General features: G+C 41.8%; 1 protein-coding gene across 6 annotated transcripts in view; it reads left to right on the top strand.

The window, feature by feature from the left end:
* The window catches only part of ARHGAP25 (Rho GTPase activating protein 25), a 123,553-nt gene that overhangs the window by 94,599 nt on the left and 14,711 nt on the right, over nt 1-14,243 (top strand). For all 6 annotated transcript variants that reach the window (XM_023552716.2, XM_003413657.4, XM_064268674.1 and 3 more), the window contains one exon: nt 877-1,084. In XM_023552716.2, coding sequence (XP_023408484.1) covers nt 877-1,084 — 208 coding nt within the window. The remainder of the gene's footprint in view (nt 1-876; nt 1,085-14,243) is intronic.

The raw sequence follows: 14,243 nt of genomic DNA on the forward strand, positions 1-14,243 counted from the left end.
CATTCCAGGAACTCTGCTAGGCAAATGAACACATTCACTGCGGCCGTGTTTATGACAGTAAAACATAATAAACAACTTAAATTATTAAAGATGCTGCAATGGTTTTAATGCAGCATGAGACATCCAGGTGATAGACTATTGTGCTTTAATACAAAGCCAGCGGAATTCATAACAGCCCGTTAGCTGCTGTGGTTAAGCACACGATCTCTTGAGTTTACTGCCTGGGCTTGAATTCTGTGTCATGTACTAGTTGCCTGACCTTGTCAAGTTCATTGCTGCCTGTAAGAGCTTAACATAGAGCATAACTAAGGGCATAACATTCACCTCACTGTGTTGTCAACAAAAATGAGAATAAGCATGCAAAGCGCTTAGCACAATTCCTAGCAACTGACAAGTACTTTGAGACTCTGAGTGGTGCAACCACTTAACTTCCTCAGCTACTAACCAAAAGGTCGGTGGTTTGAGTCCAACCAGAGACACCTTGAAAGAAAGGGCTAGTGTGATCAACTTCTGAAAAATCAATCACTGAAAAGCCTGTGGAGCATAGTTCTACTCCGACACACATGGGGCCACCATGAGTTGGAGCTGAACCTACAGCAACTGGGTTTTTTTTTTTTTTTTTGACAAGTACTCAGCTAATAAGAGCTGTTACTTCTAAATATGTAAAAATGTAGCCAGTAGACAACGTCTGACAGAGACTGCTCCAAATTTACAACCCCAGGTGATATTATGGGTGATTTGTCTTCCATATCTTATTTACTGGCTTTGTATTAAAATCTTCAAGATTATAGGTGACACAGAAAGTCAAACACAGGCAAAGCACTTTGACTTATCAATGGTCAGAATGTCAGGGGGGTTTGTGCTTTCTCTTTCCAGCGGTGTTTGGCCAGCGCTTGGATGAGACTATTGCCTATGAACAGAAATTCGGCCCCCACCTTGTGCCTATCCTGGTGGAGAAGTGTGCGGAGTTCATCCGGGAACATGGCCTGAATGAGGAGGGTATCTTCCGCCTGCCTGGGCAGGACAACCTGGTGAAGCAGCTGAGAGATGCTTTTGATGCGGGAGAGCGGCCCTCCTTTGACAGGTACACAGTCCTCCCCTGCAATGTTCCCTCTCTCCCCTCACCTGCTGTGCTTGGCTGAGAGAACTTCTCTTCCCAGTTGAGCTATAGGGTTTGCACAGACACTTCCAAGAGCCCTGCCTCACACCAGAGGTTTTGGTTTGGCTTGTGATTCAGGATTTAGGAGCCTGGGGCTATTAGGAGACTATGTTGACAATTTACTTGAGAGATGGTGTGGACCAGAATTAGAGCCTTACTGGGCAGGTTCAAGAGAGTTTAGGATATAGGGGAAGGGAAGAAAAATGGGGCCTAGCCTAACGCCCATCCATCCGGGCAGATGAGGAACACGAGAGAGCTGAGCTAGCTGAACAGACTCAGCTGTGCTGGAGAACACCCCATAACTGTACCCGAGGACTCCACTGGTCTTACTCAGGTTTCCAGAAGTGACCAGAACCAGGATTCCTCATTAGTTTGGGAGACCACAAACCAAAAAAACAGTTGCCATCAAGTCGATTCCAACTCATGCTGACCACATGTGTGCCAGACTAGGGCTGTACTCTGTAAGGTTTTCAATTGCTGTGATCTTTGGAGGCAGAGTGCCAGGCTTCCTCTGGGTGGATGCAAACCACCAACCTTTTGGTTAGTAGTTGAGTGCTTAACCATTTGCGCCACACAGGAACTCCGATACAGCACAGTTCTGAACTTGGCTCTGAGCTCTTTTTTGAGAAGAGCAGATACTGACATCTTAGCACCCTGGGGTTCTCTCAAGTCTCCTCTGAGGGGATGGTCCGGTCCTGTTGGGAGCACAGCAGGCGCAGTGATGCTTTTATTTCTTCCACCATACTTCTCCTGCTCCGCCTCCTCCAGCCACCCAGCAGAACCTTCTTCTCTGCCATGCTCAGCTGGCAGCCCCCCACCCCAGCATTGTACATCCTCTGTCTATTGCACAATACCCACCCCTGCTTGCCTACATGTGCTTGTCTGGTTGGCCCAAGAATGATTGTTCTTTCCAAATTAGCAGTCCATAAACCTGAATTCTCTCCAGGTTCCAAAGGTTGGAATTCTCCAAGAGCTTATTTAGAACTGAGGAGTTGGGCTGATTCTGGAAAAATCGTAAAGACCTAAGTGCCATGCTTGTGTGCCGTCTCATGGCTCCCTCTCCTTCCCTCCCACTCCAAGCACTAATGCAGTTCATTCTTCCTCCCAGTTATCTCTGACATCCATCTGCTTCTCTCCATTCTCACAGTCACCGTCTTATTTTGGGTGACCATGTATCTTTTCTGGAGCCCTGGTGGCACAGTGGTTAAGAGCTTGGCTGCAAAACCAAAAGGTTGACAGTTCCAATCCACCACCTGCTCTTTGGAAGCCCTATGGGACAATTCTACTCTGTCCTGTAGGGTCGCTATGAGTCGGAATCAGCTCAGAATCAACAGATTTTATATCTTTCCTACCCTGGCATGTAATAGGCTAATTTACAAAGAGTGTTATATTTTAACAGAAGAGAAGCAATAGGTGGAGTTGTTCCTGGAACTGTAGCAGGTTATGGGCCTTAAATTTACGGCCCCTTCAGCAGCACCATAAATCACATTTTACTATCAGAAACCTATTCATTTATGAACAAACAAAACCAAACCTACTGCCATTAAGTTGATTCCAATTCACAATGACCCTATAGGACGGAGTAAAACTGTTCTATAGGGTTTCCAAGGCTGTGATCTTTACCGAAGCAGACTGCCACATCTTTCTCCTGCCAAGCAGCTGGTGGGTTCGAACCACAGACCTTCGGTTAGCAGCTGAGCCCTTTAATGACTGCACCACCAGGGTGCCTTCATTTATGCTCTTGAGATTTATATTCCATTTCTTATGTTTTCCATTAGTTTTCTTAAAATTCTGCTTTAGATAAAGGTTTGCAGGGCAAATTAGTTTCTCATTAAACAATTAATACACATATTGTTTTTTGACATTGGTTGCCAACTCCACAACATGTCAATACTCCCCCCTTCTTGACCTTGGGCTCTGCATTTCCATTCGTCCAGCTTTCCTGTCCCCTCCTGTCTTCTCGTCCTTGCCTCTGGGCTGGTGTGCCCATTTAATCTCATATACATAATTGAGCTATGTGTATTATTGTTTGTTTTATGGGCTGTCTAGTCTTTCGCTGAAGGGTGAACTTCAGGATATGGACTTCAGCACTGATTTAAAAGGGTAAGAGGGTATCCGAGGACCATACTCTCAGGGTTTCTCCAGTCTCTGTCAGACCAGTAAGTCTGTTTTTCGGTTTTTTTGTGTGTGTGAATTTGAGTTTTGTTCTACATTTTTCTCCAGCTCTGTCGGGGACCCTCTGTTGTGATCCCTGTCAGAGCAGTCAGTGGTGGTAGCCAGGCACCATCTAGTTGTGCTGGACTCAGTCTGGTGGAGCCTGTGATAGTTGTGGTCCTTTAGTCCTTTGGACTAATCTTTCCCTTGTGTCTTGGTTTTCTTCATCCTTCCTTGCTCAAGATGGGATGAGACCAGTGGAGTATCTTAGATGGCCACCCACAAGCTTTTAAGACCCCAGACACTTCTCACCGAAGTAGGATGTAGAACATTTCCGTCGTGAACTGTATTATGCCAGTTGAGCTAGATATCCCCCAGACCATGGTCCCTAGCCCTCAGCCCAGTAATTTGGTCCCTCAGGGAGTTTGGATGTGTCTCTGAAGCTTCTATATGACTTTGCCTTGGTCAAGTTGTGCTGACTTTCCCAGTATTGTGTACTGTCTTACCCTTCACCCAAGTTACCACTTATCTACTGTCTAGTGTTTTTTCCTCCCCACCACTCTCCTCCCTCGTAGCCATGAAAGATTGTTTCTTTCTATGTGGAAACAATTGCATGTGTTTTTATAATAGTGGTCTCATATAGTATTTGTTCTTTTTCGATTGACTAATTTCACTCAGTATAATGCCCTCCAGATTCATCCATGTTGTGAGATGTTTCACAGATTCATCATTGTTTTTGAACTTTGCATAATATTCCATCGTGTGTATGTACTATAGTTTGTTCACCCATTCATCTCTTTATGGGCATTTAAGTTGTTCCCATCTTTTTGCTATTGTGAATATTGCCGCAGGGAACATTGGTGTGCATGTTTATTCACGTGACGGCTCTTATTTCTCTGGGATATATTCCTATAAGTGGGATTGCTGGATCATATGGTATTTCTATGTCTAGCTTTTTAAGGAAGCACCGTATCATTTTCTAAAATGGTTGTACCATTTTGCATTCCAACCAGCAGTGCATAAAAGTTCCAGTCTCCCTACAGCCTCTCCAACATTTGTTATTTTGTTTGTTTTTTGATTTGTGCTAGTAATGTTGGGTGAGGTGGTATCTCATTGTAGTTTTGATTTGCGTTTCTCTAATAGCTAGTGATCACGACCATTTCCTCACCTGTCTATTAGCAGCCTGAATGTCTTCTTTGGTGAAGTGTCCATTCATAGCCTTTGCCCATTTTTAATTGGATTATTTGTCTTTTTCTTGTAGAGGTGTTGGATTTTCCTATAGATTTTAGAGATTAGACCTTTGTCAAATATGTCATAGCCGACAATTTTTTTCCCAGTCTGTAGGTTCTCTTTTTACTCTTTTGGTGAAGTCTTTTGATGAGCATAAGTATTTAATTTTTAGGAAATCCCAGTTATCTAGCTTATCTTCTGGTATTTGTGTATTGTTAGTTATGGTTTGTAACCTATTTATGCCATGTATTAGGGCCTGTAGATTTGACCCTATTTTTCCTTCTATGATCTCTATGACTACATGATTGTCCAATTCAAAATGGTCAATACCAGTCCATTTCAGCTCACTAATGCCTAGGATATCGATGTTTATGTGTTCCATTTCATTTTTGACAATTTCCAGCTTTCCTAGATTCATACTTCATACGTTCCAGGTTCCGATTATTAATGGATGTTTGCAGCTGTTTCTTCTCATTTTAAGTCATGCCACATCAGCAAACGAAGGTCCCGAAAGCTTTACTCCATCCACGTCATTACGGTCGACTCTACTTTGAGGAGGCAGCTCTTCCCAGTCATCTTTTGAGTGTCTCCCAACCTGGGGGCTCATCTTCCAGCACTATATCAGACAATGTTCTGCTGCTATTCATAAGGTTTTCACTGGCTAATGGACCACACAGAAATCAAATTGACTACATCTGTGGAAAGAGACAATGGAAAAGCTCAATATCATCCGTCAGACCAAGGCCAGGGGCCGACTGTGAACAGACCATCAATTGCTCATATGCAAGTTCAAGCTGAAACTGAAGAAAATCAGAGCAAGTCTACGAGAGCCAAAATATGACCTTAGTACAACCCACCTGAATTTAGAGACCATCTCAAGAATAGATTTGACGCATTGAACACTAGTGACTGAAGACCAGACGAGTTGTGGAATGACATCAAGGACATCATCCATGAAGAAAGCAAGAGGTCACTGAAAAGACAGGAAAGAAAGAAAAGACCAAGAAGGATGTCAGAGGAGACTCTGAAACTTGCTGTGAGCATTTAGCAGCTAAAGCGAAAGGAAGAATTGATGAAGTAAAAGAACTGAACAGAAGAATTCAAAAGGCCTCTCGAAAAGGCAAAGTATTATAATGACATGTGCAAAGACCTGGAGATGGAAAACCAAAAGGGAAGAACACGCTAGGTGTTTCTCAAGCTGAAAAAAACTGAAGAAAAAATTCAAGCCCTGAGTTGCAATACTGAAGGATTCCATGGGGAAAATATTAAATGATGCAGGACGCAGGAACCATCAAAAGAAGATGGAAGGGATACACAGAGTCATTATACCAAAAAGAATTAGTCGATATTCAACCATTTCAAGAGGTGGCATATGATCAGGAACCGATGGTACTGAAGGAAGAATTCCAAGCTACTCTGAAAAATTAAGCTACTCTGAAGGCATTGGCAAAAAACAAGGCTCCAGGAATTGACGGAATATCAATTGAGATGTTTCAACAAACCGATACAGCACTGGTTGTGCTCACTCATCTATGCCAAGAAATATGGAAGACAGCTTCCTGTTCAACTGATTGGAAGAGATCCATATTTATGCCTATTCCCAAGAAAGGTGATCCAACCGAATGTGGAAATTATAGAACAATATCATTAATATCACACGCAAGCAAAATTTTGCTGAAGATCATTCAAAAGCAGCTGCAGTAGTATATTGACAGGGAACTGCCAGAAATTCAGGCTGGTTTCAGAAGAGGACGTGGAACCAGGGATATCATTGCTGATGTCAGATGGATCCTGGCTGAAAGCAGAGAATACCAGAAGGATGTTTACCTGTCTTTTATTGACTATTCAAAGGCATTCAACTGTGTGGATCATAACAAACTATGGATAACACTGTGACGAATGGGAATTCCAGAACACTTAATTGTGCTCATGAGGAACCTTTACATAGATCAAGAGGCAGTTGTTCGGACAGAACAAGGGGATACTGATTGGTTTAAAGTCAGGAAAGGTGTGCGTCAGGGTTGTATTCTTTCACCATACCTATTTAATCTGTATGCTGAACAGATAATCCGAGAAGCTAGACTAGATGAAGAAGAACGGGGCATCAGGATTGGAGGAAGACTCATCAACAACCTGCGTTATGCAGATGACACAACCTTGCTTGCTGAAAGTGAAGAGGACTTGAAGCACTTACTAGTGAAGATCAAAGACCACAGCCTTCAGTATGGATTACACCTCAACATAAAGAAAACAAAAATCCTCACAACTGGACCAATGAGCAACGTCATTATAAACGGAGAAAAGATTGAAGTTGTCAAGGATTTCATTTTACTTGGATCCACAATCAACAGCTATGGAAGCAGCAGTCAAGAAGTCAAAAGGTGCGTTGCATTCCGCAAATCTTCTGCAAAGGACCTCTTCAAAGTGTTGAAGAGCAAAGATGTCACCCTGAAGACTAAGGTGCGCCTGACCCAAGCCACGGTATTTTCAATCACATCATATGCATGTGAAAGCCGGACAACGAATAAGGAAGACCGAAGAAGAGTTGACACCTTTGAATTGTGGTGTTGGCGAAGAATATTGAATATACCATGGACTGCCAAAAGAACGAACAAATCTGTCTTGGAAGAAGTGAGGCCAGAATGCTCCTTAGAGGCAAGGATGACAAGGCTGTGTCTTACATACTTTGGACATGTTGTCAGGAGGGATCAGTCCCTGGAGAAGGACATCACGCTTGGCAGAGTACAGGGTCAGCGGAAAAGAGGAAAACCCCCGACGAGGTGGACTGACACAGTGGCTGCAACAATGAGCTCAAGCATAACAATGGTTGTAAGGATGGCGCAGGACCAGGCAGTGTTTCTTTCTGCTGTGCATAGGGTTCCTATGAGTTGGAACCGACTCGACGGCACCTGACAACAACAACAAATGATCTTTATAGTTTTTTGTTTTATATTTAGGTCTTTGATCCATTTTGAATTAGATTTTGTTTATGGTGTGAATTATGGGTCCTGTTTCATTTTTTTTGCAGATGGACATCCAGTTTTGCCAGCACCATTAGTTAAAAAGACCGTTTTTTCCCCATTTAGTGGACTTTGGGTCTTTGTCGAAGATCCATAGGTGGATGGATTTACATCTGGGTTCTTGACACTGTTCCATTGGTCAATATGTCAGTTGTTGTGCCGGTACCAGGCTGTTTGGACCACCGTAGCCGTGTAGTAGGTTCTGAGGTCAGGTAGTGCGTATCCTCTTACTTTATTGTTTTCTTCAATAGCACTTTACTCACCCAAGGCCTATTATCTTTCCATATAAAGTTAACGATTAGTTTTTCCATCTCGTTAAAGAATGCTTTTGGAATCTGGATTGGTATTGCAATTTCTTTTTAGATTGCTTTGGATAGAATTGACATTTTCACAATGTTGAGCCTACCTATCAATGAGATGATATGTTTTTCCATTTATGTAGGTCTCTTTCGGTTTCTTACATTAATGTCTTGTGGTTTTCTTTGTATAGGTCTTTTATGTCCCTGGTTAGATTTATTCCTAAGTATTTTATCTTTTTAGGTGCTATTATAAATGGCATGGAGTCCTGGTGGCATAGTGGTTAAGAGCTTGGTTGCTAACCAAAATGTTAGCAGTTTGAATCCAGCAGCTGCTTCTTGGAAATCCTATGGGGCAGTTCTACTCTGTTCTATAGGGTTGCTATGAGTCGGAATTGACTCGATGGCAACTGGTTTGGGTTTTTTGGTTTGTTATAAATGGCACTGCTTTCCTGATTTCATTTTTGTAGTTCTCTTTATTGGTGTGTAGGAATCCAACTGATTTTTTTATGTTTATTTGTATCATACTACTCTGCTAAATCTTTCTATTAGTTCCATTAGTTTTCTTGTGGAGTCTTTTTGGTTCTGTCTATATAGTATCATATCATCCGCAAATAGGTATAGTTTTACTCCTTCCTTACCAATATGGATACCCTTTATTTCTTTGTCTTGCCTTATTGTGCTAGCTAGGACATACAGCACAAAGTTATATAGGAGTGGTGATAAGGGGCGTCCTTGCCTTGTTCTTATTCTTGGGGGGGAATGTTTTCAGACTCCCTCCATTGAGACAGATGTTAGCTGTTGGTTTTGTATAGATGTCCTTTATTATGTTGAGGAATTTCCCTTCTATTCCTTTTATATTGAGAGTTTTTACCGGGAATCGGTGTTGGGCTTCATCGAATGCCTTTTCTGTGTCGAATGAGATGATCATGTGATTCTTTTGTTTTATTTATGTGGTGGAGTACATTGATTGATTTTCTAATGTTGAACCGTCCTTGCATGCCTGGGATGAATCCCACTTGGTTGGGGTGTCTTATTTTTTTGATATAATACTGAATTCTATTGGCTAGAATTTTGTTGAGAATTTTTAGCATCTATATATTTTTTTTTATATTCACGAGAGATACTGGTCTGTAATTTTCTTTTTTGCCTAGTTTTGGTATCAGGGTTATGCTGGCTTCATAGAATGAGTTTGGAAGTATGCCTTCCTTTTCTATGTTCTGAAATAGTTTGAGTAATAATGTGTGAGCTCTTCTCTGAATGTTTGGTAGAATTCTCCAGTGAAGCCATTTGGGCCAGGACTTTTTTTGTTGGGAGTTTTTTTTTTTTTTTTTTTTAATTACCTTTTTAGTCTTTTCTGTTGTTATGGGTCTGTTCAGATTTTCTACCTCAGTTTCTGTTAGTTTAGGTGTGTAGTATGTCTCTAGAAATTTGTTCATTTCCTCTAGGTTTTCACATTTGTTGGCATATAATTTTTCATAGTACTCTGTTATGGTCCTTTTTATTTGGGTTGGGTCTTTTGTAATGTCCCCCATTTCGTTTCTTATTTGGGTTATTTGCTTCCTCTCCTGTTTCTCTTTTGTCAGTTTGGCCAATGGTTTGTCAATTTTGTTGATCCTTTCAAAGAAACAACTTTTGGTTTTGTTGATTTTTCTTTCTTTCTTTTTTTTTTTTTTCTTCCTGTTTTCTGTTTCATTTATTTCTGCTCTGAACTTTATTGTTTCTTCTGGTGGCTGTGGGCCTCTTTTGCTGTTCTCTTTCTATTTGTTTGAGTCGTATACCTAATGTTTTGACTTTGTCCTTTTCTTCTTTTTTTTATGTGTGCATCTATTGTTATAAATTGACCTTTGACCACTGTCTTTTCTGTATCCCAAAGGTTTTGGTATGATGTGTTTTCATTCTCATTTGATTCCAGGAATTTTTTTATTTGATTTTTTTTTCTTGCTCTTCCTGTTTTTAATTTCTATCTTTATGTTGTTGTGATCAGAGAAGATGCTTTGTATTATCTCAGTATTTTGGATTTCATTGAGGATTGCTCTGTGGCCTGAGATGTGGTCTATTCTGAAGAATGTTCCATGTGCATTGGAGAAGAATGTATACTTTGCTGTTCTTAGGTGGAGTGTTGCACTGTCCATTTCTGAAATCTTGTTTATTTTTGGATTTCTAATTGTTGTCTTTGTATGATTTCTAGTTGTTTGTTTATTTTTGACATTTTGTTCCTGTATTATTTTCCTGAATTCTTCCATTGCTCTGTTTGTCTTTTCCATGATTCTGTCTATTTTTTCTTTATTTTTGTCTGTGTTTTCCTTCATCTCTTCCTAATCTCTTAGAGAGGCCTCAATGTTAGGCTTTTGAATTCCCTATCAGGTAGTTCCAGTGCCTTGTCTTCTGCTGGAAGAGCATCTGGTGTTTTATTTTGGTTGCCTACTGGAGCCATCCTTTCCTGTGTTTTTATATGCTTTGATATTGTCTGCTGTCTTCAGGACATTCAGCAATTATTTTCTTCATTTATTGATATTAGATTAGTTTGTTTCATCCTGCTTTTTTGTTTTATTTGGCTATGCCTGGGCAGGTGGGCTGGAGGTGTTTTGTTGCTTGCTTGCCTGTGGGCACAATACTTCTTGCCACCTTTTCCAGGTGAGCAGGGCCAGTCGCTCAGCTATGGTGCAGCAGGCAAGTCCAGTGGTCATTTGCAACATGAACTGGGATCAGTGGGTCAGGGCTGGCAGGTAGTGCAGGGTGGAGTCTGGGAGTCCATGCCTTTGGTGCTTGGAGGCAAAGCACATGGCACACAGTGCAGACAGGCAGAAGGGAATGGAGAGGATGAGTTTTGTGAAGCTAAGTGGATGAGAGAAAGAAAAGGGAGAAACAGAGGCAAAAAAAAAGAAAAAAGAAGAAGGGAAAAATAAAGTAAATAAAATGGTGGCAAGGTGGGAAGTGGCACATGGGGGTGGGACAGACGCAGGGAGGCCATGTGCCGGTGGCTGTCTAGTTGAGTGTTGAAGCTTGGCCTATCAAGACAGTGCATGGGAGGCACAAGGGGCTAGGCAGGTGGGAGAAAGGAAAGGAAAGAAGGGAAAGAGAGAGAAGAAACCAAAAACAAAACAGCAACAACAACAAAAATAAACTTGGTGATGAGGGAGCTGGCTGTTGGGGGATGGGGTGGAATTGGGGTGACAGCAAGCTGGTGTCTCTTTCATTGGGCAATGCAGCATGGCCCCTCAGGGAGGGGCAGAAGCAGCATAGGGCCTAAGTACAAGGGAGAAGGAAAAGGTGAAGGGGAAAGATAAAGAAAAAAAAAATGTGGCACTAAGGGAGCTAGCTTGTGGTGGTGGCACAGACCCAGGGAGGCTGTGTGCCAGTGGCCCTCTAGCTGAGGAGTGAAGCATGGTCCATCGAGAAGGGGGGACAGGGTACAGGGCTAGGTGGGTGGGAGAAAGGAAAGGAAGGAAGGGAGAGAGAGAAGAACCAGGAAAAAAAAGTAAAAAAATATGGCACCAAGGGAGCTGGGTGGTGGGGGCAGCACAGACTTAAGAAGTGTGAGGGGATGGCACTTGGGGCTAGCTAGGCAGGAGGAAGGAAAGGAAGGAAGGGAGAGAGAGAGAGAGAAGAGAAAAAAATAACTACAACAACAACAACATATATAGATAGATAGCACTGGGGGAACCCGCCATTGGGGGCAGGGCAGACCTGGGCGGCAGTGAGCTGGCGTCCCTCTGGCCATGTGATCATGTCCTGTTGGAAAGTGGTGAAGGCTGTGTAGAGGGAAGATGGGTGTTGGGGGGGAAGCATGAATCCCTGGTTATCGGATGCTCTGTCTCCTGTTGGCAGCTCCATGTATTTGCCTTCCTGTACTCCCTATCCGAGGTCCTTGGTGGCTGTAGTCTAACATGGTGAATCTGTGCCACGTTAGCTGGTTAGGGGACCTCCAATCCATATCTCTCCTCATCCTCTGTCCCTCTCAGTTTCTTATTCCATTTGGTGCTTTATCACATTCTTTATCCCTTCGTTTGACATTTAGGGTTCCAGGATTGAGATTTGTATTTGTTTTATTTTAGTTTTTCTGGTCTTTGCTGCAGAGGGTTGGCTTGGTTCTTCTGTCTATAGTGCCCATGTTGGCTCCACCTCTGTTTTTAATTAGTTTTGAGTTGATCAAAAGATACAGGAAGGTTGTTGCTAAAGCAATGCAAATAGTAAGCCAAAAGGAATAAAGCTGATTACTCTGGTTTGCCAGATAAATGCCCTAGGCTTTAGTTTATGCACCTGAAAGTCATCCTGGGCAGCACAGTCAGAGTTGTTGATTCCCATGAAATACTTTGGGCTGGAAGGAGAAAAGTTTCCACACGTTATTGAGACATTTCCACCCCTAGAACTGAAAGGTAGAATTTACACATGCGTAAATAAGAATCCACCAGGTGTTCCTTGGAAACTCTACGGGGCAGTTCTACTCTGTCCTATAGTTTTTTATAAATAAGAAGAGTCCCAGGGCTTCTTCAGGGTCCTCCCAGGGCTGACTCTTGGGTCTACATGACTCTTGAGAGGACAGGTTTGATTTAAGGAGGTATAACTGGTCCTTGTTTGATTCTTGTTACTTAGCTACATTTGGACATACTAGGAACAGAGGCCTCCTCTAAGAGCATGTCTCAGATTAAGGGAAACATCTTTTTCACCCAGATTACCAGGGCAAGGCCTCACACACTTTTGCCCTTGGCCTGGTTTTGGAGTCTGCTGATTTCATCTTTGCTGCCTGACTTTCTATTTCTGTGCCTTTTGCAATGTGATTCTAATGCCTAATATTCCACAGGAGTAGAGAGTTTTAAAATTACTTTCATACACTTTTTCTGATTTGATCCTCAAAACAAAGCTGGAGAACAAACAGGGTTATTGCCCTTCTCCAGTGATGAAGCAGCCTTAGATAGAGTCAGCACCTTGCCCAGGGTCTTAGGTTAACCTGAACACAAACAGGGGGAAGGGAGAGGCCTGGGGGTCATAAGGGGCCCAGGAGTCAGAAGACCTCTACTCAAGTTTGGTCTCTTCTCCTTCTGTCTCCATGCCAGACTCACTCTCAGGAAGTGATATAATAGTGACTACTTTCACTTCAGAGTTAATTTGCCAGCTTTGTCCACCTCTCCTAGGTTGTTGGCTTTGTAAACCTTTACTATGGCTGAAGGTTTTTGCCCTGTAAAATGAATTTTTGGAATCAGTGAGTGAAAGAGCAAAGAGTTGAGAGATCAGAAGCTCATCCCTGTTGACCGCGACATTATGCCTTGTGGATAATCATCTAGTTTCCCTATATTGGTCATATGCTCACTTCTACCCCAAAAGCCCCAAATTAAATGAAGAACAAAGGAGCAATTATTTGCTATATTCTAGTGCCTATTCTCATCAAACAGTATAAATATGAATACAGAATCCTTTTGTCAAGCTCCTACTGGGCTGGATTCTGCCTGGCCACAAAACTAATACTTCTGATACTATATTTCTGTGAAAAATAGACATACAGACATGCCACAATATAAGCATCAATTTAGAAGGGAAGGGCCAGCAGAATGTATGTGAATCCCTTGTGGATCAGGTGTTGACCTCAGAAGCCACCTGGCTCCTAACTTGCTCTTAGGTCTTGAGTTTGTTGAGTTGTTTTTTTAGTTCTTGAGATTTTTTTAAATTCATTTATTTAAAGATACTTCTCTGGGTTGGAGGAATAGCACAGTCAAAAAAAATCCTGCTGGCAACTTAGACCCTAGGAATGCTGTCTGAATCAGCACTATTACGATGGGGCACAGACATTAAACTAAAAATTCACAGAAGTAATGTACAATTTCCACATGTTAAAAGCTAAAAATGAAAAATAGAAGATACAAAGAGAACTTGCAACAGAGGATCTTTGACATGGTCTAGTGGGGTTAGGAAGTTCCCCCTAGAAAATGACATATAAGCTGAGACCCAACAAGCAAACAGGAAAAAAAGAGACTGGCTAAGCAGTGGGTGCTATCTGGGCTTTGTGACAAGAATCAGGAAGATTTTTGTAGGTTTCAGTGTTTCAAGATGATTTGTATAACTGTGTTCTTTTATTATTACTTTAAAGTATCAATATTATACTTGTGGCAATAATCCCTTTCTCTTTGCTAACTTTGATATTTTTGCTGTCTTGGTATCCCCTGATTAAACTACCTAGTAGTTTGTCTTTTCTCTTGTTTTTGTTTTTCTTCAAAAGGTCCAGATTTTTTGTTTGTTTTGGATATTTTTTTTGTTGTGGTGAAATATATAAAACAAAACATTTGCCATTTCAACCATTTTTACGTGTACAATTCAGTGACATTATTTACGTTCACCGTATTGTACAATCATCACCACTACCTATTTCCAATTTTTTTCATCGCCCTT

Source organism: Loxodonta africana, chromosome 15 (genome assembly GCF_030014295.1).
Source record: "Loxodonta africana isolate mLoxAfr1 chromosome 15, mLoxAfr1.hap2, whole genome shotgun sequence".
Taxonomy (NCBI): Eukaryota; Metazoa; Chordata; class Mammalia; order Proboscidea; family Elephantidae; genus Loxodonta; species Loxodonta africana.